Genomic DNA, 27,067 nt, shown 5'->3' on the forward strand with positions numbered 1-27,067 from the left:
CCGATGAATTCTTATATTTCATTTTTTCCTATTTTGAAACGAGCAATTGCATGTATGAATATATTTGAATACAATGAGTTTTCAGCTATCTAGATAGGTGTAGAGCCCTTTATATATTATCTCAGCACTCTTACATTTTCAAAGTATTATTTGCATATATGCTCCAAAGAGTTACAGAAACAGGATCAGAAAGCCAGAATAACGCCAAGGAAATAAACTGCACAGATTATCAAAGAAACAACAACAAAACTCTTTCCACATTGAAGTTGTGACTATCTTTAAAAACCCTTTTTTTGTTGCTACTGGGAAAGCACTCTTCCTTTGCTTTCCAACGGGACATTCAAATTAGTTTTATGTAGAACTAATGGTGTATTAGAAGCATCTCAACTTGGGGCGGCGTGGGGTGAATGTGTGCCAGTGCCTTGATCCCAAAAGGATACAATAAATCAGGCAAGAGGAATTACCGTGACTGAAGAAAGATGTCCAAACCCACAATTTTTCAAAATAATGTTGCCTGGCTGTTTAAGTACAGAATTCCTCACTCTGACATGCTGAGTACAGAGGAAAAATAAATAGATAAATCCCTAGATTAAATCTACACCTTTGTCTGAAGTGCCCAGCTGAAAAGAAATGACCGGAGCACTTCCAAAATTTTTCATGCAGTGCATTAAGAACAGCGAGGAAGAAAAATAAATATGCAGTAATGTTAATGAAGCCTTTTCTCTTTTTTTTCCAGAGGTCAAGTTTTACATTGCACCAACTACTGTGTGACCCTCTGGAATGAACTGTGTCTGGAATATGTACTCAAAATACATGTACTCCTCCCAAACATTTTGCCCTTGAGGGAAGAAGCAGTAGATGGTGACAGTAAACAAGAGCTACCTTCCATAGTGTTGCAGATTTCCTGGCATTTCAGCACGTATTGGAGAATCTCTTCCCGCTAACTAAAGCGAAAAAGAACACACACAAGAAAAAAAACTTAGAGATATTTTCTGTTACTTTTTGTGGACTCTCTTCAAATCAAATCAAAGCAAACCATTTGCAGAAATTGCCACTCATGAAGGTATATACTCTTTGTGTAACGTGAAGGAGGTAAAGCTAAGTGTAAAAGATGCTGATAGAACAGGGCATTCTGATTTTGCATTTATTAATTTTAAAACTTAGCTTATGGAGCTTTTTGATGGGGGGAGGGGTAAGTAACTTCGTGTGGACTTGTGGCACTCCATGCTGCATTTAGCCATTAAGCTGAAGTGGTTCATTTGCAGTACTGAGCATCAAGTACATCAGGTATCAACATTCAGTAAACTCCCTACCAGCATCCCATATTCAAATTATCAGCACAATTCATATTGTAAGCGTCAGGTGCAAATACTACTGAGTTCAGTAAAGTGCCCTGAAAGCAATAAATCTCAGAATTCCTAAACTAAAATTTAAGAAGGGAGGAGACGAGAGATACTCTTCTTTGGTATTTTAGCCCTTAGTGGTACCAGATAAACAGAAATAAAAGAAGAAAAAAACCCAACCAAACACAAAAAAACAAAACCAACAACACCCTCCACCCTCCCACCCCTAAAAAAACCCAACTACCATACCTCAGGCTCCATGTGCCTTGGAAACAGAGATGTCGTGAGATATTTGTACAAAATTCTCATGTCATCTTGTTCCAGTCCACTCCTAGAACATCAGGGAGAAAAAGAAACGCAGGTGATGTTTGTGCTGCAGTTCAGATCACGTGTTTTCCTCTAACCAAAACTCAGGCAAAGCACATACCAAACTAGGGTAGCAACATTTCAGTGTCTCAGTAGAGTCAATCCCAGAACATAAATTTTTAATAAATGTTAAGTTTATTTGCTAAATACAAAACACATCTAAATTAGCCATAAACCAGAAGAGAAATAGAAACAGTACTTAAAAACACAAAGATCAAGTTTGCTATTCTTAAGTCCATTAAGTAGAACTCTTCACAAGCATTGCAACTTCCTGGTTCAGAATTATATAAAGAACAATCCTTTAATTAACCTTCTCTCCTAAAGGGTCCTACAGAGGAACCTGTGCATATGCACAGAGGCTCTGTACGACGGAAATGACAAGGATACTTCTCTAGCTGCTCCTCAGGCCAACTTGGAAGTAATCATTTGGTACAGGTTAGAGATTTTAAAGCCAAAGACGAGTGCCTTTCTGACATATCACTCATCCTACCACTCAATTTTCTCATTTTCATGCAACTCTTCCACTGACTCAGAAGCTTTGCTATTATGGCACTTATTTATAGGATGAGAAATTGAAGACACACAAAAGAATTATTGAAGTACCTACCAGATAAGCTGGTCGTTGTAGAGAAATGCAGTATACTTGACTATGTTCAGGCTTTCTTCCATCCTATTAATAAATGACTGAATTTTCAAGTAAGTCATCTTATCCAGTGGAAAGAAGCTGATTCCACAGAACACATCCAACAGATCGCAAGACTGTAAATGCAGTGTCTGCAAGTACTAAGAGAATAATGACAGTTGTTTTTTAGAATTCAGAAAACTTCCAATGTGTAGATTTAAATGACAAATTTAAGTCTAATCCCCATAATCTAAACTAACAATCCAAAAAAAAAAACCCTTTCCAGTTCTGCTTGTATGACATACTCCGTGTGGGGACAGACTTTTTTAGTAGGGCCTGTAGCGACAGGACAAGGGATAATAATTTTAAACTAAAAGAGGGTAGATTCAGACTAGATATAAGGAAGTTTTTTTTTTGACAATGAGGGTGGTGAAACACTGGAAAAGGTTGCCCAGAGGAGTGGTAGACGCCCCGTCCCTGGAAACATTCAAGGTCAGGTTGGACGGGGCTCTGAGCAACGTGGTCTAGTTGAAGATGTCCCTGCCCATGGCAGGGGTGTCGGACTGGATAACCTTTAAAGGTCCCTTCCAACCCAAACCACACTATGATTCTACGTGCGAATGTGAGAGTATGATTCCAGGTGTCAGCTTGCTATTATTTAATCATAGTGACAACAGCTTTTAAGGCTAGCTCAAGATCTTTTGAGAGGATAAGATAGCACAGCCTATCTTACTAATATTTAATTTCAGAACTAACTCCATAGAAATACTAGCACATAAATCCATTAGTTTTCAAAGTGCAAAGGAAAAGATAATTTCTATTATTCTCTTTCTTGATAGACTGTAACCTTTACCAAGAGATTTCAAATGCACTATCAAATGCTCTGCTCTATGAAAGATGAGTTATGCAATGGCTCCCTCTACAGTCATTTCACATTACCAAAAAAACCCAAGAAGTAAAATACTTACAGACAAATAGTATGACATATCTCTGTCACAGTTTATAATCTAAGTCTCATTTCCTTTCAGAGTTTCAGTGCAGTCCAAGCCTGCCAGCAACATGTAGCCAAATCGTTCAATAGGGTTATAACAGAACAACTTGCATGACCAAACTTTTTAAGCATTTCTAATTCCCCAGCAAAAAAGAGAAACGACTTTTCATTGGATTTCTTTGTTATACAAATCTACAAAAATTACTGGTTTATCTTCAGTAGGAACTTCAAAGAAAAACAATGTTTTAAAGATAAAAATCTATTACTTCCCTTTTTGCCATGCTCTATTTTTTAATTTAGGCTAGAGAGAAGTATACATCAGCTAATCAAACAAGTAGTCCTTGTGCCAACAGCGTTCATTTTAGAGTCTATGATAGTCTTACAAAAAACATGCAAAAACCCCCCCAAAACCCACAAGTGAAGGCTGTCCTAAAATCAAACTGAACTGTACTTTTGTTTACATTGCCACATTTATTTTAAAAACCTGTTAAGAGAACAAAATTTTAAACATCAGTATATAGTGTCTACACTCCATCCTTATCAGAGATACCAATATTTGTATCTCTACCACAAGAGAATTAACTGCTGACAGCAGTCCTCCGTTTCCTTCCGTGCAAATGAGAAAAATGGGGGCAGACAGACACTTGGTTGCCATCTTTTAAAGCTAGCTTTACGAAACTTTTCATGTAGGAACTCAAAATTCTGCCAGACATGACTACTCAGTCAGTTACTTTATGTGAAAAATACCTGAATAATATTTGATGGATTTCTTGCTCAGAAATAGAGGTTTTTCTTTCCATCCTTTCACTAAAACATTTGCTCATAAAGATTGAAATTAAATTCTTAAGACTAGTTATAACCAAGGCAATATTTCCTGAAACCTTATCAGACATGACGACCAATTCCTTATGGGAGGAGGGAGAAGTTAAAAATTACAACTATCCATTACTTCACAGTACTATGGGATTTTAGGTCTGTGCATGCAGGTTGTGGAATCTGCATCCCTGGATATTTTCAAGGCTCAACCAGTAAAGCCCTATGCAGTCTAGTTTAAATTCAGTGTTACCCTACTTTGAGTAGGAGGCTGAACTAGATGACCTCTCCAGATTCCTTCCAACCTGAATGATTCTGCAACAGTTACTCAAATAGGTCCGCACAGACTGTTACCACACTAGCCAATTCAAATGTTAAAGCAGAATTTCCAAAGAATGAACATGATTCCATCAGAAAAAATATCCAACAGCTAAGCTGTTCCATCAAGCCATAACTCTGCTTGTGGTTCAACTCCATTTAAAGAACGTACCACGTTAGTAGGAAGCAGGAAGTATTTGGAAAAAAAATGAGTAACCAGACTTTTTGTGTTGCTACTGCCTATGTTTTACAGTTACACTGCAGCCACTTAGGAGGAGGAGATTTTTGCATTTTATTTCCAACGCAGAATCACACTGTATGTGCCTGAAAAATAAGGTCTTACCCGATGGAAGAATTTCTCTAGTCTCTCCTTTAGAACTTTTACACCTCCATCTTCCATGGCTTTCAGGAATGTGCCATTGAAAAGCTAATAGTTAAAAGGAGAAAAAAAAAATCAGTCAGTTGGGTAATCGTTTACAATAATTTCTTATAACTCGGCCATAAGTATAGCTAGATTACAATACAGCTCCTCTTTCTCAGTATTTGGACTCCACATAGATCGAAATGTACCCCTTCTTCATTAAAAAAAACTCTTTAAGATTTGCAGAGTCCAGGTATATATGGCAGCAGAGGCAGAATTAGATAGAAAAGGAAATGAAATTCTTTAATGGTAGAGAAATTACTTATTTGTGTCACTTAAGTAGCTTATGCTTTTGCTTTGTAAAAACCAGATTGATGGCCTTTATCCAGTATTGTTTCTCCAACAGATAATATCTAACACCATCAAAATCAAATGCTTAGTAATGTAACTGCCCATGAAAGAAGAAATCTGGACTTCACAGAAATTAGAAGGCTCTTATTTTTACACGAAGCTAATGAACCAGCAGAGGTAACTACAAAAGCTTTATTTTTCTCTTCCATCAACACCATTACAGCTTCAGAAAGAGAGCAGACAATAGTAATGAGACAAGAATGTCAAAGCAATGATGAGCTTGCACATCCAAATGGTACCGTAAGGATCTCTTCCTCTGCCCAGAAGAGGAGGTCTAGTATTAACTCTACCTTGTACATGCTGTAGCACTGCTGTAGGACCGAACTATAAACCTTGTCCTGCAGAAAAGAGAGCAGGACATTAGTATAAGCAGAGGCAGAATTTCAAATATTTTGGCTGAGCTACACATAACAAAAGAGCCAGCAAACACACAAATTAGAGAAATCAATCTCTGAAAAGTTAAACAGCATTTTCAGTCAGCATCTAGAAATTCTTCGTACTTACAAATAAAAGGATTCCTTTCCCCCCTTACATTTAATACCAAAAGTGCCTTATTAACTTACGCACAAGATACCAGTTACAAATAGTGCCCTTCCCTAAGGCCAGTGGTCAGTGAAAATGAACTTATTTCTAACTAGTTTTCTCTTCATCCAGATCAAAGGCGGGAGGTGGGACACCGTAGCACGTTTTTATTGGGCTAGGATCTTAAATGAGATGAAAAAAAGACTATTTTATTGTTTGTCTGGTGAAATAGAGTGCCATGACACCAATCCTTTTCTTAGAACACAATGAGGAGCAGAACTAGTGCACACTGTAATGAATGGAGGCAGCATAAGCAACCAGCTTTTTAAATATTATCCCACCCAGCCAAATACCCTTCCTGCATACAATTAAACTGACCTAATGATACTGCAGTTCGGACAAGAAATCCCATGATAGTTATGAGCCGTTTGTTTTTGCAGATTATTAGTAAAGATTACTAGCAGTCTTAAGAAAGTAGTAACATGTATACTTAAACCTAATAAAAATAGGTAGATTTAAAATCTTGCAAGAACTTTATTAAACAAACAGATTCTAGGAAATATAGTTGCCTATTCCAAGCTGATGTTTATTGGGTCATCTTGAACTGCTTCTGGATAATTCTCTATCTTGCCCTCTTCTTTAAAATTCATTGAAAAGTACTTTGCCCTTTTTCCACTTACAGAGATAGATAGAGAGATATATATTAAAAAAAAAAAAAATCAATTTGGCAGCAGTTCAAGAAGAGTCAAACTCAGATATTTCTGGAGGTACTCTTAAAATACAATATAACCCATTAAAAAAAATAAAAGGAAAAAGTTCAGTATTACCAGTAATTCTTCTTCCTGATATTCATAGACTGGCTTTCCATCTTTGTGTTTTTCTATTATGGGATTCCGTACAACCTAGAAAGTGGAACAGGCTGGTATTAGACAATGCAGAATGCATTGAGAACATTGCGATATGATGTTTTAGAAATATGCATATCACATGCATAAGTACCATGACCATCCAGAAGTTTTCTTCAGGTTCATGGAAAAATTGTCTATTCTTCTGCGTATGTAGGGATTTCGCAGGTTTTGTTGGACTAAAGGTCCTGGAAAGAAAATATATATGTAGACATACATATTTATAAACACAAAAAGAAAACATATGGTTGGGAAATTTAAAATAGAGTGCGTGTGCTAATACAATGAGCCATGCAATCTGACTTCATACCTTGTGAATTGTACTATAGCTTCACATAGTCCCACATTTCTAATTTTTTCATTCTTTTCTATTTCATTTGGGTGATAGAAGAGAATCTTCTTTTCTTCCTAAAATTTGAAAAAAGAATCAAAGCAAATGCATTTTAACAGAATCAGAATTAAAGAATACTAAATTCATGGTTTGCTTGGTTTTTAACTTTAATCTCTTCATTTGCTAGGCAGATTTTTACCTTGTACCTAAATGGGCTTCTGTAAAATGGATAAAAGGCATATTTAAGCACACTTAAGCAGTCAGTCATCCCAGGATATCTCAAAGTGCTTTATAAATTCCCAGACTATTGAAATCATAGGCCCTAGTCACTTGACAGCTACTTCAAAGCAAGGCTAGCTTCAAAGCCAGATGAAAGCATGGCTAGCTTCAAAGCTAGCTCAGATTGCTCAAGGCCTTGTCCAGTCAAGGTCTGAATATCTCCAAAGATGGAGATTCCACAACCTTTCCGAGCCCCGTTCTGCTGTTTGACCACTTCACTGTGAAGAATTTTTTCTTCTACCTCATCAGAATTTCCCTTGCTGGAACTTCTTCCATTACCTCTCATCCTTTCACTTCAAGAACCACCCAATTCCATCCTCTATAGCCACTCTTTAGGTGAAGACAGCCATCAGACCCCCTTCCACATCATCTCTTCTTCAGGCTGCACAAATCCAGTTATCTAAGGCTCTCCTGGTACATTGCAGACTGCGGCCCCCTGACTGACTCAGGGGCCTTCCACTGGGCTTGCTTCAGTTTGTCAGTATTTTTCCTACTCTGGGAAGCCCCAGATGAACAAAGTGCCCACCAGCAGTCTCACAAGTGCTGAACGGAGGGCAAGCAATCACTTCATTTGACCTGCTCGTGCATGCTCACTCGCAGAGCCCGGTACGCTGCCACAGTTTTCACTGCCACAAGGTCACACTGCTGATTCACGTACGACCTGTTGCTCTCTAGGACTCCCTGGTCCTGTTTTGCAAAGCTGCTTTCTAACCAGTCATGGTGCACGAGATTATTTCATCCCACATGTGGCACTTTGCGTTTGCCTTCGTTGAGCTCCACGAGGCTTCCGCTAGCCCATTTCCCCAGCTCGCTGAGGGTCCCTCTGGACAGCAGCCCTGCCTTCCAGCATGTCAACAGCTTCTCCCAGTTTGAAGACACCCATGCACTTGTTAAGGGTCCATTCGGTCTCATCACCCTGGTCATTAGTAAGTACGTAAGTACACTGCCCTGATCAAAAACTATTAAAACTAAAGATTATCACACAACCCATACAATATGCTGTTACCTAAAAATAGAGACTATAGCTTCTTGAATTTACTTAGTGAAGACCACAACAGAAGGAAAATACTAGTGATAACTTAAATTTAACTAAGATAAACACTAAGCTTTCTACTGTGTTGTAACTACCTGAAGAAAATTTTTATAAAAAGTTACTGCATCAGTAAAAGACAGTTACTAACAGACCAGCTCCCCATGTACAATATTTTACGTGCCACTGTTGCAAACACCCTCGGTGACCATTCCTTTTTAGTCTGGAGCAGAGACAGATCTAGATGTAGGCGGCACTCGTCCCTGGCCCCGCTCTAGACAGCTGATACACAAGCCCCAGGCGCGGACAAGGCGGCCTGGGGCCGCGGGCAGGGAAAGCCGTGGCTCCCTCGTCCCCAGCGGAGCGCCGCTCCGCGCCCAGAGGCCGCCTTCGGTCGGGGATGCTCCGCGGGGGGATGCGTTAATCCCGCGGGCACACGCTGCGGCCCAGGCCTCGGGGAGGGACGGCAGAGCCGAGACAGCCGCCCCGGGGCCCCCTGCGGCAAGCGAGGCCGGGACAGAGCTGGGCCGGGAGGGTGCCCTCCTCTCCCCACAACCCCGGGACGCGACGCCCCGCTCCGGTACCTCTCCCTCTTTGGGCCCCAGCTTGGGGTTGTAGATGAAGAAACTGAGCAGGGTCGGAGCGAGCTGTTTCTCCTGGCCGGCTCCCCCCGCCGCCGCCGTCGCCATACTGAGCCTGAAGCGAGCGCGCCTGGGACCGGCAGCCGCCACACACCATCAGGGAGCAACCCGGGGCCCTCCGCCGGCACCGGCCCCGCAGCACTTCCGCCTTCTCCCCCCGCCCCGGAAGAGCTCGGTGCGGGCCAGGAAGTGCTCGCCGGGGCCGGCGGGGGCCTGGCGGGGGGCCGGCGCTCCGCAGCGCCAGTGCCGGCGGGGAGAGGAATGGCAGGTGCCGGGCAGGAGCGCGGGGCTGCCCGCGCCGGGGCAGCCGGCTCTGGTCACTGCCTGGTGATCTGGGGGCTCGCAGGACGTTGGGGATCCCCGGGGATCCCCCGGGGATCGGGTCTTCCCTCAACAAGAGGTTGTGGCTGGCCAGTGATCTGTGAGCCCTGCTGGAGCTTCCCAGCACAGCCCCTCCCGGGCAGCCTCTCCGCAGGCGAGGAGTGCGACCGGCGGGTGCTGCAGTGCCAAATCACCGTTTGGCCATAACACCCCTTTTCTGAAGAGCAAACACCGCGCAGTTCAGTTCCCTTCTGATTCGATCAAAGCTGCCTGGCAGCTGAAAAAAGTAGAAACGCTTTATTTTTAGAGGTAAAATCCGAGATTTGAAAGATGAGATCTACAAGTTTCAATGTGTTGAAGGAAATGTCATCCAGCATCACTTAGTGCAGGTAATCCTTTCTCCTTAAATAGATACATTACATTTTTCTGATTATTTTTCGGTTTTTGTCTGGCACATTTAAGATAGTGGCATTTAACTAATAAAATACTCAAGAAGCTTTTCTGTTACTTTTCAATTCCAATTTTAATCAAAATTCAGTGTGAACTAAATTATAAGTAAAAACAGCTACATGGTAAGATATGTATCACTTTGCTTTTCTATAGGAGTATGAAGTTTAGGAATTTGAATAAACTGAAGTTACATAATTGCTTAAATAAACATCTAGGTAAGGTATAAAAGATACAATTGAACATTCATTCCACCAGGTCATTTGGAAAAATGTACTGGTAAGCTTTCTTGAAGTTGTGTCAGATTAAATCTGAAAGAAAACAGTATTTCTTGAGTTTTTCATTTTTCACTTTTGTTATTATTGCGGTTCCTATCATCAGCCTTAGTTTATATTTACTGCAGTGCCAGTAGTGTCATTCTGGATAGTCGTCCTCAGCCTCAGCAGTTGATGGCTTACTTGAGAACCCAATTCAGTGCTGTAGGAGCACTGTGTGGAATAAAGATGCTGTAAGACTGCAGTAATTTAATATTTAATGTCTGTACTCAAAAAGTGAGCGGTGTAAGCATGAGAGAGATGACCACTATTTCCCCCTGGGCTTGTAGAGTCAGCATGCAGCTCTGTCTCACATCCCTACTGCCATGCCATGGCTGCAAACTCTCCTGGTACCTGGCCTGAGGGAGGCAGCTGCCTCCTGTGAGGGAGGGGAGGCACAAAATGGAGGGGGCTGCTTCTTGTGAGGCACAAAATGGAGGGGGCTGTTTATTGTGAGGGAGGGGAGGCACAAAATGGAGGGAGCCACGTCCTGTGAGGCACAAAATGGAGGGGGCTGTTTATTGTGAGGGAGAGGAGGCAGAAAATGGAGGGGTCTGCCTCATCCGAGGGAGAGAAGGCACAAAATGAAGGGGGCTGCTTCTTGTGAGGGAGGGAAGGCACAAAATGGAGGGAGCTGCCTCCTGTGAGGCACAAAATGGAAGAGGCTGGTTCTTGTGAGGGAGGGGAGGCACAAAATGGAGGGGGCTGTCTCCTGTGAGACACAGGATGGAGGTGCTGGCTGGCTGTGAGGTGTGGTGAACCAGGTGGGCAGCCATGCTGAGGCACTCTCAGACTGATTCAACATGGGGTTTGAATACGTGAATTCATGTGAATGTAGTATGTGTGCAGACGCCCTTTTCGTGGGTGCAGAGCTCATCACCACCTTGGGTGTTACCTTTTTTGCCTGCATGCATAGTGTTTAACCCAAACCTCTCAAGAGCTGAGCAGCTCCTCACGCCTTGTGGACTGGACAGGTAGGAACAACACAACAGGCTAAGCCATAGCAGCAGACAGAGCATTTCCAGCCAGGTCTCAAACAGCTGTAGGAAATGTTTCCAAAGCTGCAGAGAGAATCTGATTCATAATTTAACGCAGGTATTTTCAGAGAGGCCACGGCAGAAGGGGACTCCTGCCTCTTGCCAGCACAAGAAAGCAGGATGGGGGAAGGGAAGGCCCTGCTGAGCTCCACAGGGTTTCCCTGAGCAGGGGCTGACTAAGGATCAGACCAAAAGTGTCAGGATGAGGCGTCCAGATACAGTAATTCTTGCTTCCTGCCCTACAGCTGTGAGTTAAAATTCAGCAGGGTGCACAGATCAGCCCGTTAGAGTTATGGTCTGTCCGTTTGAAGGCTGCAACACAGATAAGACAATTTCTGGGAATATCCAGTCAGAATTGAATAGAGCAAGTGAAAAAAGCAAAGTTCTCCCCCTCGCTTGTGCTATACAGCGGGGTGGCGTGGTGATCAGGTCTGCAAGCCAGAGGGGAAGTTAATTTCTTTGTACTACTCACTTAATGCAAAACATAGAATTCTTAAAATTGGTGGTATTGATAGTCAAGTTATTTAATTTCTTACCAAAGAAATTATAAAACTGCAGTGACTGTGGATTTTGGCTTGCGTTGGGTTAAACCTTTAGATGTGTGTTTGTTCGGGACTTAACACTGTGGAGATCCTGGTGTATGACTAGGGTGCCTATTTACTGCTGTAATACAAATACTTTTGCAAGGGATATATTGTGGAGGCATATATTGTTGGACAGCAGATACTTACTGTAATTGGTGATTGCTAAGGAAGGTGTCTCCGTGCCAAACTTTCCTTAGGAAGGGAATTAATGTATGTGTAGTGATTGCTAAAATATAAGTCTGCTCAGTGCAACCTGATCTGTAACTTGACATCACTTTTGGTGGAAGTATTTCTGAGAATCTACAAAGACTAAGTGATAACAGATTCAATTAAATTATTACACTTCTAATGTACAAATTAACAGGGCAGGAAGAAACTTCGATTGTGGTTCCAATTTCATCCCATCTTCTTAATTGTATGTGCAGTAACACCACACCTTGACATTTGCAAAGTGGCATCAGATCACCCCGAGTTTGAAATGCGATTCCTAGCCCATGATTATGTAAAGTTAAACTGCCGCATAAGTACATTGGGAATTTGACAGGACAATCCCTGCATCAAGAGACAAATAATTAACAACTTTATGAGTGATTTCCAATTTATTAAAAAAATTACATAGGATTAAGAAATAGTATCTTCAGCATTGTGTAGTCATACTTTTTGGTTTGTTGAGCCTATTTCTAGGTACTATTTTGAGCATTTCTGTCAGCTGCATAGTAGCAGACTTAACAAAAAGGTATACTATAAATCACTCTGGGTGTTAGAGCTGACAGCTGTAAATAAATACAGCTGACAGCTCAAATAGCTGTTCCATTGACAGTATGTGGTCTAAATGTGTTAACAAATGTGTAAACTCAGCAGTTTGGGATTAGTTTAGCAAATAAATTACAAAATAGTGCTGTGATGCAGCAAAAAGCACAATGCCTGTGTATCTCTGGCCTGCACGCTTTGTTAATACTGTAACAGGCCTTTGTAGCTCTATGTGAAAATACAACACTGCAGCTAGATGTAGGAGTCCTGCTAAGAGTATCATTCATCTCCCCCAGATTTCTTCTTAGTGTCATGTCAAGGCATGTAAGCAACTGGGTGTCATGGTGAGTAGAGATGGTTATATTTGTATATAATGGTTGTAAATAATGCATGTATTTGCTTTGCAGAATCAGAAATTTCATAAAGGAAGGTAGTAACTTTACACTAGCTTTGGTTATGATTAAGGATACAAAGTCACTGAGTAACAATAAAAAACTACTTTCATGCAAAACTTGAGATATTTAAATGTTTTGATTTGTTTAATGCATTTAACAGGAATGCCTAGGTGTTGTTACTAGCCTGGATCTGTAGTACATGTGAAAGAAAAGCTGGGAAGAGAGAATGAGGAAGGGGCTAGACAGTTAAAAGGATTTCAGCTCTAAAGATGAATTATAGTAATATCTTAATTATTTCCCTGATGATCACATCAAGAAATGAGAGAGAGAATTACATGTCATAGTTTGACATATTTAAGGCGTAGTGTTTTTTATGCTTAGAGGTTGAATAAAGCCACTGTTTATTCTTTTATATTTTAATTTTAACTATTCACAGACAGGGTGATGTGGCACAAGGTATTATGGGGTAAATAATGTGAACATGAAATGGAACTCTGGAGACCTGTATTTTAATGGAATCGCAAGTACTCTGGTGTATTCTAAAAATAGCAGACAGCTGTGCTATAGTCTCCTTTCTGGGAAATGAAGAAAGTTCTAATATCAGTCACAAATTTGTTGTGGGCCAGGGCACTGCATGAATCTTCTGTCCACCCTGTGTCCAGTGACCTGCTCCAGCAATGTGTTGCATCTTAGTGGAGAATAACAGAATTTGTACTTTGCCTCTGGGTTTCTTTGTCTAGGTTCGTGGTGCAAAGGCTGAGACATTGAGAGGAGCTAGAGTTCAGACTGCAACAGCAACTGGAAAAATTCTTTTTTTACATGCATTTGCCTGCCTGATGTAATATGATTACTCAAGGTCAGGACACTTAATTGTAAGTGAAGTGGAGAGCTATTTGTTTGTTACTTATATGTGAACTAGTCCAAGACCCTTCTGTTATCAGACTGGTTTCATTGCCAAGAACACACTTTATTTCTTGTGAATATGCTGTGACATCCGTCTTATGATACGAGAATCTCCATGGGTCAGATCCTCATGGGTCAGATCCTCAGCTTCTGTAAATCTGAGTAGCTCTGTTTAAGTCATTGATACTGTAGTGATTTGTGCCAGGTGAGCATATTTCATAATGTTAAGAAATAATACTAAAATTCAATGTTCATTTTTTATCAGTTTGTATTATTTTTGCACAATAAAAGGAAAAATGTGATGACCATATTAAATTCTTATGTGTGCTGAGTATACCAGCTTACAAACAACTTGTACGCCAAATTAAGCTGCTTGAAAACATTTTGAAACAGGACAAAAATTAGGTTTTAAACCATCAACTGTTAAGAATTGTAGATTAATATATACATGTTTTTTTAAAAGGCAGTAGATGTTTGTTGGCTGGTTCTCTAGTACTTGGCTCCAAAAGAGTAGATGGCTGCAGAGAAGACATAGAGGTGAGTACTCAGGGGTGAATCATTGTAGAATTTGTATTGGTGCAGCTGTCTACGGTATCTTCGAGGATGGCACTCCATGAACTTTTTTTCACACTGAGTAAAGGAGAAATTTTTTTTATTTAACTGCTTTTGCTTCGATGATGAACATGTTTGAGGCCAACAGGAATTTTTCAGTTGCTGTTTTGTTAGGTTTGCAAAATACAGGCTGAGAGAGAGAAAAGGGCTTAGCATTTCAAAGCATTAGCCATATGGACTCTGTCTTTGTGACCTCGTCGTTCTGAAAGATGCGTAGCTCTTCTTGCAAGCACATTCAGATTCTTTAGTCTCTTCCCCAGCAATAGCTGGTTATCTTATAAACAGTTCAGCTCTGGTTTTGGTGTTTTTCTGCACAATTACCTGTATTTATAGAGACTTTTGAAAAGAAAAAAATGCAGTTAATTTTGAATGTAGTCATTTGCAGCAAAGGAAGAAATGCATTGAAATTGCAGTGACTTTAACCATTCACTTTGCTGAAAAGGCTTATATTGTGTTCCAGTGACTCCTACAAGCTGCATGTGTGTGAACTGCAGTATATAGCACTTGTTAATGTTGAGAAAACAAGTGAATATATAAATACTCCATCAGAGCATCCGAATATCTCTCTTTTCTAATGACTGAATTGTTTGTTCATAAAAAGACATTTCTTCAGCATCCCCAGAGATGGATGCTTTTATAAAGGATGTTTTTAATACGGCAGACGTACCCCGAAAATACTGGCTAAAGTATGTTGGAGGTTTATCAACATGCATTTCTACAAATTCTTCCTCCACACTTATAATCCTCCCTATTGAGAAAGCTAGAAAATACCACCAAGAAGATATCTTTTGCTTTCCCTCTGCCTTTTAAAGCCTCACAGTTATGTGAAACCTCAAGTCCACAAAGCCTTTCCTTTTAATTCTTTCTGCAGGAAAGCATGTGGTTTTTACTTTCTTGTTCTCTTAATTGGCTAATGTAAAAAGAGTAGTTTGAAACTGCAACATTCTCATGCAGAAACCACTTCTTAAGCAAAAACGTATGACTGCTTTTCACTTGGAAGTCAGCGAGAGCTTTCATCCTTACCTACAACTATATCTGAGCTCCTAGTCTTTGATGAAGATCTGAGTGTTTTGAGAACTACAAGCTTAATCCAGAAGTCCTATTGTAAACAGAACTTCCACTGATTTCAAAAGATGTTCCATATATGAAGGTCTGATAAGATCAAGATCTTGGAGGGATTAACGCTTCTAGCTTAAGAATTCTTGTTTCAGTTTAGCAGTCAGAAAAACAGACACAAGCTACTGTATATGATTAATTTTTATTGGATATTTTTAAGGGAAATGTCTGCTAAAGTAGAGTTTAGAACATGGTAAATGGTCCACACAATGAAAAAAATCATTAATCAGTGTTTAATTATGTTGCTAAGGCAATGAACAAATAACAGACACCGTCAAAATAAATATGGGACTCCTGATTTTCAAGGTTTTGGAGTGTCTCGTGCAGATTCATCCCAATTCTATCTTGTTTGGTCCTTTTGAACCTCTAAGACTGCACCATTTCCTGGAATTCTGCGAAAGATAAGAGAATATTTACAGTAGAAATATTAAAATGAAAGGATTAGGAGTAAAAGATTAGTGGCTTATCAGGAGATTTAGAATAGGAATGAAGAGAAAACAATTACCTGATAGATGACCAAAGGAGAAGAAACATGTATGGAAGAGAGGTATTGTCTAAACTTCCTCTTCTAAACAACAGATGGAAAGGCAGTGTTTTGCTGACATTTATAAGAAATAATAAAATGTTCAAGGCAGTTTTAGCCTTCTCTCTGCATAATACTGATATTGGGCAAAAATAATGGAATGGCTAATACAGAATTTGAGTAAGAAGAAGTTAAGAGCTGAAGTGATAGAATGAAAAGCAAGTCCATGTGTCGTCTTATCTGTTTGAAATGCTTCAGCAGTTGAGAAGTGTTGATTTAGAACACAGTCTAAAGCCAAAAACATTGGGCAGTTCCACGTGGTATGATACTGAAATATGGTGTTGTACAATAAGATACTGTATTTTGGAAGATCTTTTAAATATTTGGCTTCTGTGAGTTAGAGTATCTGATCAGTCCTGTCCCTGAACAACTGTATTAGTATATAGATCGCTTCATAAATCATGTGTGTTTATTTTGGCACATTTCCTAAGGAACTGGTTTTAATTCCTTCCAAAGAAAGAAACAGAAGAGTTCTGTCCTCCTAGCGCAGCGAGCTAGGGAATCTGCACACCAGCACATTCCCTGCGTGCTATTCTCTAAGCCCCTTTCACGCTCATCTAGGCAGCTTGCTTCTCTCATGGGGCAAGTTGCCATTGGCTGCAAGCCTTTTGTGTGAGTGTGGGCTTCCTGTTTAAAATGGGGTACAGAAATACAGAGTTACGAGATCAGGAGGTTTCTGCACTGAGCAGCCATTAAATCATGCTGGCATTTCCATGGGGTGAGTGCAATATGCTGCTTCCTAAAACAGCTGCTCCTTCCTATTTGGTCCTTAACCTGCCACTGAAGATAAATAGCATCCATCCCCATGCACAGAGCCTGTTGTGGGATCTTGTGTCGGGGTAGTGACACTTGATCATTCTGTTCTTCTTATTATGCAAAACAAATATTGAACTATGTGCTGCTAGCTCTTGCATGTTGTGAATGATTTCACTGACTAGTGGAATTTCTATATTTGGGAGATTACTGCGGTAAATGAGCCGGTGTATGTGCTGTTGATTCTCCTTTGTAGAGCTGGTTCTTTTGTCCTTGCTTTTACATTTGTGTATTTTAAGTGGTGCTAGTGCTGCTTTATATCAGAGTAAGTGGGAGGAGAAATAAGGGGCGGGTTCCTTTCAAAACAACTGGAAATTTGTGAGTGTAGTGGCAATGAGAAAGTTCCTTAGGGCAGCCTAGGTGGGTTTTTTTTGACTTGCTCGTGCAAAAGGAGTTGCAGAGGTGAACCTGTAAAATCAGGGACTGTTTCCACCCTTAAGCAGGTTGCTACTGCAAGGGTTTCAGTAAAATCACTGGAGGTACGTTAATGTACCATCAACATAAAAGAGAATCACACATCATTTACAACACATCCTGAGGAGCCTTATTCTGTATATAATTAAGTTAATACCTTCAGCCCCAATTTTACCATCCCCATCATGATCTGCAGCTGCCAAGAAGGTCTTGGTTTCTGAGGTAGTTAACACTCTGGCTCCACACTCAAACCTCTGAAGGAAATACCTAGGAAGAAACCAACTTTGATTATGATTTTCACAGAATATTATTATTTTGTGCTGGCTGTATAATCAAACCACAATAGCCAAGTCCTCCAAACACTGCTTTGTTTGACAAGCTAAATCTTAGTCAATTACATTTCTGCTTTGTAAGTCCAGCCCTGGTACAATTGATTCTGCCCACTACCAAAATCCAGCCCAGGGAGTTATTTTTTTCTATACTGAGCATTAAAGGCAGGTATTTGCTAATTTGTTTTTCTCTGTAGGGATTATCTACTTAAATACACCTTTCACAATCTGCTGAAGGTTTTATCGACATTTAGCATAACTTGTGCTCACATTTACAGAACAGTTCTGGAAAGAAAAAAGTGCTGATTTTTGGATAGCCTCTAAATAGTTACCACAGAAAATCCTTACTTGAGCTCATCTTCCTCAATAAAGCCACTTTGATCATTGTCGAGAATCCGGAAGATCTCCTTGAGCTGGCTGCTGCTCTTTTTAGACATCCCACTGATCTGAAAGAATTTTTTGGGACTAAAGGAATCTGGAGCTGAAAATAAATTAATAAATAAATTAACCCCAGACCACTCTGTTCGCTGTTCCTAAACAGTCTGAGGATGCTGCTTTGTTAAATTTCAATTGTTCTAAACATGAATGATAGATAAAGCCTGTCAAAGATATTGAATTTTGCCATACTGCACCATACCCTCCTAAACATAAAAACAAATCACATGGGGATAAGTTACAAACTGACAATATAAACCAGTCATGAACAAATATACTGTGACAGCTAAGTAAAGAGATTACAGAAATCTGTTTACAGTATGCGCTTGTTCAGTATTTCTTTGGGGCTGAATTAAAATTGCCATGTGTTACACAAAATAATAGATTTTTAGAGTCTTAATTGTTTTCTCACCTTGGCAGTCCCGCAGAGCAGCAGCAATATCAGAAGGGCTTAGAATGTCTGTAAGGCTCATTTTAAACCTGTGTAAAATAGTATATTGCAAACAGATTTGTGAAATGCAAGTGCATCTTACAACAAATTGGTTTTTCTGTGTTTCAAAGAATACTATATGGCTAACAAGACTTCTAAGGGTAGAGGAATCTAATTGATCAAACTGACATTGCTGCTATTCCTAAACAAATTAGAAGATTTAGTGCATTACTTCCTTAAAAATAGCAGTGCTGAAATATTACTTTTTAATGAGATGGATTATATAAATGTTGTTGTGAGTTGATGATCAATTTTTTATCATTTACCTGCATCCTATTTAAGTACAGCACATTTTTAAACTCCATGTAACTGTTAATCTAGTAATTAGTCTTACTGGAATGCATGGTATCTGGCAATACAAATAACAGTATATGCAGTGGAAAAAAGAAAGTCAAGCAGGTTTGCTTCTGTTTACTCCCCCAACAGCTCTGAAGAATAAAAAGAAAACTGATACTTATCTATGTAAGGTCCATCCATATGTAATTCCAGCAATTAAAATAAAAATCTTAGAACAATGGTTATTGTACTTACTACTGGTGCAGCTCTGCACAGTAATTTAATTTAATTAATCTCAAGTCAGCTGCTCACCTTTATAGTTTTCTCAGCTAGGTAAAGGAAAAATAGCTGAGGAGATACCAGGCAAAATAGTAATGTTGGCTCTGGCTTGCCACTCTGCCTTATAAAGGATTCAAAAGGTGACAATAACCACTACTTAGGTTACTGTTTCATGGATCAAATGTTTGATTTGAGACCTAGCTCAAATTTCTTCCTTAACTAATTAAACTTTTCTTTCTATTTATATCCTAAGATAATATGGACAAGAACAACATTTTTTTTTTAATAAATCCACTTGTGCTTAATTAAGTACAACTCTGCCATCAAAACATAGCCTTTCAATCTCCAGATATGCTAAAGATTTCCAGTTAACCTCTGGACCTTAAAGTTGCTCCTAAAGTTGGAAGGTGACTCCAGCAGTCAAATCCTTATGAAGAGAAAGTAGTTTGGTTTCCCTAAGTCTGTTGATCCTTTGGAATGTATAAAGGAAGTTGGAGATGAAAGATCAGAGGTGACAATGTGTCATTCTGACAAAGATGACTTATCACTAGGATAGAGGAAAGCATGCTATAATTTGGGGTGATCTTTCTACAGTAAGCTTCATTTCATATTACCTGACCATTTTCTAAATTACGGTGCTGTCCCTAATCAGGGGTAGGACAGAAACCAATGCCTTCAGTGACAGCAAAACTCTGAAACTAGGTAAAGCTGAATAAGCTAATCTTCTTGTCTGTATTCCTTGAAAGATTATGTATAATCAGATGGCCTACTTAATAATCTATTTTGAATATTTTAAATTACATGGAATCAATAATAGACTTACTTGAAGTTGTAGGAATCAGGCTTTGTTAGTGTGGAGATAGATTTATATACATTTTACAACACACACTCTCACAATCTATTTCCTTAATATGAAATTAAAATTGTAGGTAGAAATAAGTGGGGTTTATTATGTATTTCAAGAGCATTAATTTTGGAAAAAAACTTAAGAAAATTGGGAACAGCAGATACGAGGTTTTCCTTCTCAGACAAAAATCTATTTCCATCTTTAAGGGGGTTTATGTGGACAAAATTCCAGGGTGAAGACTAATAAAAAACACATGTATTTTGGTTAGAGTTTATTGTATAACAGTCTATTATGGTATCTAAAGTAATGTTCTCCTAATACATGAGCATTGTTTTATTTTTTAATGAATGGTTGCTGAACAAGTAATATTTTTTATAGTAGCAAAAGTTACAAATTATGTTGTGCAGTAGAGTGGTAATAGAGCTAAGCCTTGGTGTAAGTTAATGGACTACAGTGGGTTTACTCCTGATTGGTTTAATGACAGAAAAGTATCAAGCATAGCAATTGTTCCATAGCACCTGTTTGTCTGAATTTGGATAGAGAAATACAAGGTATAATTAACACGAAAAAGCAGACATCATTTAATCATAGTTTTACCTTTTTTGCTATATCTTTTATATGCAAAAGAAGGTGGCATAAATCACAAATAATCAGACTTACCTTTAATCCAAATATCAGCTGTCTAATAATGAAAGAATGCTCTCTCCTCTCTCTTTCAGTAGGAAAAGTGTTCATAGTTATCTGGAAGAACACTTTCCTATTAAACCTAAGAACCGTGGGCTGTTGTAAATTAGTGGTGTCTGATTAAAACAAATTGAACAATGCTGATTTGTACAAGTTGAAGATCCGATCTCAGGTCTTTTGGTGTTCTTTCTGTTTATCTTCTTCGTTCAGTACTGTATATTCATATTGCTTTCTGTCTGAGATTTGCATGACATTATGATCTGTCAGACAGTGGCAGTGGGAATGAAGCGCATACTGTGCTTTCTGCAGAATCATCCTTGTAGGTACCTTTTTGCGCTCTGTTGTGAATTTGCTCCTTCATGATCATCTCAGGTTGATATCGGTTTTAACAGAAAGTTTTTTTACTGATTCCTCTTGACATTTTTACTGCCAAGATGTTTCTAGAGAAAAGGGTTTTTTTAGACCTCTGTGATAGTGCCATAGATGTTACTTTATAGCAGGCTTCCTTTATTTCTGCTTGCTCCTACACACTGCTCATTGAACTGCTTGCTTTGTTTAAATTTTTGACTTGCCATACAACACTAATTATTAAAAGCTAATGAGAATGAGGAAATTGAAATGAAATAGAGGAAAATGACGAGATCAAGGCGAGCATATATTACTCAAGCTCAAAATATGTCTGCAACTAATTCAGGCATTGTATTAAAATACAAGCACCAAATACTCAAAGAATGGCATCTGGTTACTTCATACACTCTGCCATGGCACACAGGGTGCTGAACTGTTTTTACATTTATTCAACAGTAGTAAAGTAGCCAGAATTAGTATTATATTAAAACATGATCTCAAATAAAAGTGAGCAAATTGCTACAATTAAGTTAACTATTATTGCTTATGTTTTAATCTTTTAATGTTTGAAATTCAACACTGACAACAAAAGTGATGCTCATCCTGGCTGAAAGATGGTTTACAAAAGCCTAAAAGAGCTGAATTTCAGAATCAAGTTGATGTCACTGTATATTGATACAGGTGGGAATCTAAGGTTACTGGTTTTTATTTATTTATAATGACACTTCATCTGAAGTACAGCTTTCCCTCCACTACAATTAGAATGAAATAATCAGGGATTAGTATATTATATAAAGGGACATTTTAATTAGATAATCTATTTTACAGCTAAATTATCTGCCTGTTTTCCTTATTTCTGGGGTATGTGTTAGCTGAGGTGATTGTAATCACTTTAGGGGTTCAAAAACAGATCTATAAAGGAAATTTTCTAAAAGATACTATGCAAGCATTGTAATGCTATACAGAAAATACCTAATAATCCAACTAGAACAACAGCTGCTAGGTAATGGGCAGTTAACAATAGTGCAAAATCTGGTACAGAATCTGAGTATTGCACAGTTTCCAGGAATATTTAGCACTATGACATTCAAGAAAAATTATTAATTTTTTTTTTTGTTTATTTGTTTTTGGGTTTTTGCTCTACTAGGGACATCCGAAAGTGCTATTGAGCTGTTCATTTGAAGATTTATATACTTGTATAACTTTACTTCTGTTGTTTTCCTCCGAGTTGTCTTTATGCACAGTATATACAGGGATATTAAAGCGATTTTTTTTGGTTTCAGATTTCAAGAATTAAACTTGAAGGTGTAGTTCTGAGAAATACAGAATATTCATATTGGTAAGTTCTTGCTAGGAATCTAAACATATAAAACAAATGTTTTTGAATCAAGTACCATTCACTTCACTAATAAGCAGAGGAAAGTTGTGTTTTGGTAAATCATGGACAGGTTGTGGAGTAGTCTTGTACTCGTTGTGTCTGTTTTACATAAAGTACAGAGTTAATTAGCAGTGGCAATCAACCAAAGGCATGACTTCAAGCAGATGCAAAAGAAACATCAGCAGTTGTCTCAGGTGAGATCAGAGGAGAGTTGTTAACCTGAGACCAACTACAATAGTGTAAAGAGATGCTGTAGCAGCTGTTCTAAAACCCATACAACTGCATCTTTCAGCCCTGGTTGTGTAGGGCCAGAACAATTGTATCATGATCCTGGATAACACATTCTGCCTTTGTAATGAGTTTGAAAGTAACTAAAACAGATACTCAGTAACCTATGTGGTTGATCATTAATGTTGATGTTTCAATGGTGATGGCAGAGAATCGTAGTGTGAGTATAGCTATAATCATTGAAAAGGGCCTTTACAACAAAATGAGTTATATCCTGCCACTTCAAGTTGTCTCTTAAGGCACATGCTTTAATCATATAGAAATAATTACAGAATCCGATTTGAATGGTTGCTTGGGCTGTAGTCTTTTACCATATTTAACAGAGAAGTTTAAGAACATGGTTTAGTATTTGACTTTTTTGGTACTGTGCATTATTACAATGAAGGATGAAATCCAGGCCTTGGAAGCCTCAGTGACAAAGCTTTCTTTCCCTGCAGCAAGTAGAGGATATTACCCAGAGCACTGAGCAGAGATCTGGGCTGTAGAATCCAAGATACAAGATATATCCTGCCGCACTGTGGGTCTGGAGCTAAACGAAGACAGGTACTTCTCTCACGTTAGGAGAAATGTCTTGTGTACTTTCCCCAGTTTAAATTATGTCCTTACCGTTCTGTGTAAATGAGACTGATTTCTGTTTGAAAATGGTAGCAGAATAGACTAACATAACTGATTGATAGTGTCACTAATTCACAGAGATTGTTCTGATCAGGATATTTTTTCACTTACAAAGCTGACCTGGAAGATCTCTGCTAGCATTTGATATGCAATGTGTTTGTCTTTAAATGCACTTGCAAGTGCTTCTGTGACTCAGTAACACAATTTTCTGTCTCTGACCCTAAATGTAATTGTCTAAGATGTTTCTGTCTGCTGTCAGCATTATACTCAGTGTCAGATGGAGTGCTCTTTAAAAGTCTAAGTTGTTCAGATTTTCTGTGTATTTTAAGAATAACTGTTGGAGGCTGTGAAATAATCTGAATGATGCCTTTTGTGACATGTAAAAGATATGTGCAGTGGTACTATACTGTTACCAAAGGCTTTTTGCACATGGTTGTATTTCACTATGACCCACAGTGTAAGAAGCCATGGTAAAATAAAGCAAATAGCACTGAAGTGGTTCCAACTATTTCTATATTCACTGCCTGTCCTCATTGATGTCAGTGGGATTTCCGCCATTAATTTCATCAGTAGGAGGATGTATAACCCTTAGTTGAGGTATAAAGTAAAAATACCCTATAATTAGAGTTAACCTTATCATAAGTAATCATCAAAAGTCACTTGTTTAACAGAAATGGCCTTCTAAATAAAGGAGAAGCAGGTGTCTAGATTCAGACAAGCACTTAAAACACATGCATAAAGCATGTGACGAAATTCCATTGACAAAAGGCAACCACATATTTAGGGACTCGGGTGGAAAGGGTTGGATAGAAACATTCGCAGAATACAAGCCATGGTCTCATACCTCCAAATTTATGATTTCAGAAGAGTGTTCTTCACTTTAAGGGAGCTGTGTGGGAGTGTATGTTTATGATCATGCAGCAATCTGTGCAGCTGTGGCCTTACAGGCACAATTTGAAGAGCTTTCTTAAAGCACATGATAAGCAGTTACAGAAATTTCACAGTACCTGACAGCCTGTGTGAGTGAGAGTCAGAGAGGAAAAGAAAAAAAGTAAGTATGTGTATTCTTGTAGACAGAAAACAGCATTTTCTCCACCAATCTGCTTAGTGGTAATACTGAAAGAAGAAAAGGTCTAAAAACATCTCTAGTCACAAGCTCTTCTTAACTTTCTGGAGTGATCACCGAAGCTGGTATCAGACTTACTTTGTCATTAATTTTTTACTGTTCTTAATGGAATGGTAAGTGGTAAAATTGTCTTAGATTTGTAGACCTAGCAAGCTAATCAGTGTGGAAGTAAGTGTGGTTAAATAAAGGAGCTGCCTGCTAACTCAAAAGTTATCTGAGCTGTCTGTGCCTTTCTCTCTCATTTAGCCATTAATATTGGTACGATGCTTGAAGATCTTCAGGTGACCCATATTACATGGTGAAAATATAAAACATAATATCAGCTGAGATACATAGCATTTTCTGACAATAATGAGAGCTTTTAGCCCTGCAATCAGACTGCAGTTACTAATTCCTCAGAATTTCCTTTGTTTGTTGCTTTCCTGAGATGACACTGAAATCATAAATGTGAATTTGTTTGATGGATGATTCTTTTTTCACTGTTAAGGAAAATTCTACAATATTAGGGACTGATTCATTCTTTAGAGTTAATGGAAATATATTTTTGGCTAACATATAAGGCATGAACACCTTATTGAGCATTCATTAAAGTCCTGTAGATTGCTTTAATTTTGTGTAATATGATGATTTCCCCAACATTGTATTGATGCTTCCTTCCATCTCCATAATGTCATATCATCAATGTGTTATGCATCAGAACCACTGTATTAGCACATAATTTTGAAATGAAGATTTTGGATCTGCAAATACGGAAACATCTTCTTAAATAACTCCAACAAATACAGTATGAGACAGTCGTTGTACAGGTTTTTGCAAGATTAATGGCCAAGAACAGACTTTTTCAAGGTTCCAAATTTTTTGAAAAGAGTACATAGGAGTAACTTTATCATGTTGGAATTATAACGTTCTGGATGGTTAAAGCCATCTAGAATTTCTAAAAGGCTGTTTTGGTGTCTGTTTATTTTTATCACGTACGTAAGCCTAAAAAAACCATACACCGTAGCATCTAGTTACGTACTGTTAGCAATTAGTTCATTTTTGTAACCTAATTTGATTGCTGTGTGTGTTTGTGTTACAACAAAATTGCCGTGACATCATCACACTCTTACTTTTCAACCAGAACCCTAACTTAGTCAGTGCACAAGCTGGATGAACTTCAGTTAATGAGGAACTGTTCAGAATTTTGCGTTCTCCTCATTCCTTATTTCCGGCTTGCTATTTCAATCTGTCTGTGAAGAAAAAAAGATTAATTTCTTAGCAATTTTTTATGGTGCTCTTCATTTTATTATACTTTCCTCACAAACATTTATGTTTTTTTTTTACAGCCCTGTGAGATGTGGGCATTATGTTATCCTCAGTTTTGAGATGGAGGAAAATGGCAGAACATTGATTATTGGGGCAACATGCCCCAATTTGCCATTATAGAACACCATAATTTTTCGAAGTGCTTTTCACCTAGTTGTATCCAAAACACAGCTTCTTTTGCCTTCAGTTGCATTTGTGGGGGTTGTAAAAACACATCTTCTCTAATTAGACTTCCATGCAAAATAAACAACTTAGAATTGTGGTAACAATTAATGCTCTTTACATTGATCTTGTAAGAACTCATTTTAGCATAAATCGTGTTGATATGATTGAAGGGTACCGAATCTCTGTTCTGGCTCTCTGTGTGCAGACCTTCAGGTCTCATATGGACAGAGAGGGGAGCTCTGGGCTCCTGACTCCTCCCCCTGTGTAGGTAGACCCATGTGTTGCTCCATTGTATCTCTGTGCCAGGGTGTGCAACTTGCCAAGTACAGCTGGTATGCTGGATATTTAGTGCTGTATGGATGGCACTAAAGGGCATTCAGTGTGCAAAGTGGACCCAACAAAAGGTATTTGTTCCCCATATGCAAACTAGCACCACAGAGCTTTCCTGGGACCTCCATCCTGCTCCCAAGATCTGAGGCATAGGATCCTCTCCTTTGGAAAACAAAATGTTAGCATTCTGTGTTCAGAGATGATTTTATTTGGCAAAACTGAGTCATCAATAGAAGTGGGCAGGTGGGACACTAGAAGTGTTCTGACTTGAATTAATTCAAGCAGATAGAATACTGTTTTAACTTCTTTTAAGTAGAACAATAGTGCCATCAGGTGGGTGGGAAGGTGAGTGATTCCTTGGAGAAATTTGAATGTATTGCTATTTCAGTAATCTAGATTCATCTTGGATACAGTTGATCTTATATTAAAATTGACAGCTTAATTAGTGCTAGGTCCTGCCATTTAGTCTATGAAACGTAATCAGTTGCATAAAGAATGACATAAAAAATATGGAGCATTAAATACACCTCTTGATTAAATACCACCAGTTACCATAACCAGGTTTTACACCTGGACATTTTATTAATTCTTGTTTTTTACAACAGGTGCTAGCTATTTATGCAAATATTGAAAATTAAATGGCCCACAGAGAAGCTTTTAATTTCTCCTTCTCTTAATATTTTTACTAGTATCTTTAATGCCCAAAATTCAGATGAGCATAGTGGATTCCAATTCAGTCTCCCACTGGTATAAAGACCTTCTGCTTAAAACATTGGGGAACGTGGTTTACGAAGTGCTTGCACTCCTTCAAGTGTTTTCCAACAATATGAAATCACTTGCCAGCAATTGTACATGACCTTCCAGGGTACAAAATGTGTAAATAAATAGTAGGCTTGCAATAGGAAAGATTATTTATGGCACAGATATCTTGTCTTTATCTTGACTGCTTG

General features: G+C 38.7%; 3 protein-coding genes and 1 long non-coding RNA gene across 6 annotated transcripts in view; 2 read left to right on the forward strand and 2 right to left on the reverse strand.

The window, feature by feature from the left end:
• Positions 1-857, forward strand: part of LOC142089131 (radial spoke head 10 homolog B-like) — a 22,763-nt gene extending 21,906 nt beyond the window's left edge. Inside the window, exon 21 of the mRNA XM_075165199.1 lies at positions 737-857. The gene's annotated coding sequence lies outside the window, so the exon portion shown is untranslated. The remainder of the gene's footprint in view (positions 1-736) is intronic.
• Positions 1-9,381, reverse strand: part of CCZ1 (CCZ1 vacuolar protein trafficking and biogenesis associated) — a 15,700-nt gene extending 6,319 nt beyond the window's left edge. For 2 of the 3 annotated variants that reach the window (XR_012676113.1, XM_075165203.1), the window contains exons 1-9: positions 8,877-9,381; positions 6,963-7,060; positions 6,747-6,840; positions 6,575-6,649; positions 5,516-5,563; positions 4,797-4,880; positions 2,317-2,492; positions 1,593-1,674; positions 883-944 (exon numbers count right to left, since the gene is read on the reverse strand). Coding sequence is in view for 2 of the 3 variants with exons in the window: in XM_075165203.1 (XP_075021304.1) it covers positions 883-944; positions 1,593-1,674; positions 2,317-2,492; positions 4,797-4,880; positions 5,516-5,563; positions 6,575-6,649; positions 6,747-6,840; positions 6,963-7,060; positions 8,877-8,981 (824 nt within the window). In the remaining variant the exon portion in view is untranslated. Of the gene's footprint in view, positions 1-882; positions 945-1,592; positions 1,675-2,316; positions 2,493-4,796; positions 4,881-5,464; positions 5,564-6,574; positions 6,650-6,746; positions 6,841-6,962; positions 7,061-8,876 lie in introns of all 3 variants that reach the window. The other variant, XM_075165202.1, reaches the window with a different exon arrangement.
• Positions 9,149-24,522, forward strand: LOC142089136 (uncharacterized). Its single transcript, XR_012676114.1, has 3 exons — positions 9,149-9,643; positions 22,194-22,249; positions 23,014-24,522. It is a non-coding gene; the product is annotated as an uncharacterized LOC142089136 (long non-coding RNA).
• LOC142089135 (parvalbumin, thymic CPV3) lies at positions 15,779-18,459 on the reverse strand. The gene is made up of 4 exons (XM_075165206.1): positions 18,399-18,459; positions 17,900-18,032; positions 17,380-17,489; positions 15,779-15,804 (listed from the first exon to the last, which is right to left on the reverse strand). Exons 1-4 carry the CDS (start codon positions 18,457-18,459, stop codon positions 15,779-15,781), a joined length of 330 nt encoding a protein of 109 aa, XP_075021307.1.
• Positions 24,523-27,067: the final 2,545 nt, after the last annotated feature.

The sequence above is a fragment of the Calonectris borealis genome, chromosome 16, assembly GCF_964195595.1.
Source record: "Calonectris borealis chromosome 16, bCalBor7.hap1.2, whole genome shotgun sequence".
In the NCBI taxonomy this organism is placed as follows: Eukaryota; Metazoa; Chordata; class Aves; order Procellariiformes; family Procellariidae; genus Calonectris; species Calonectris borealis.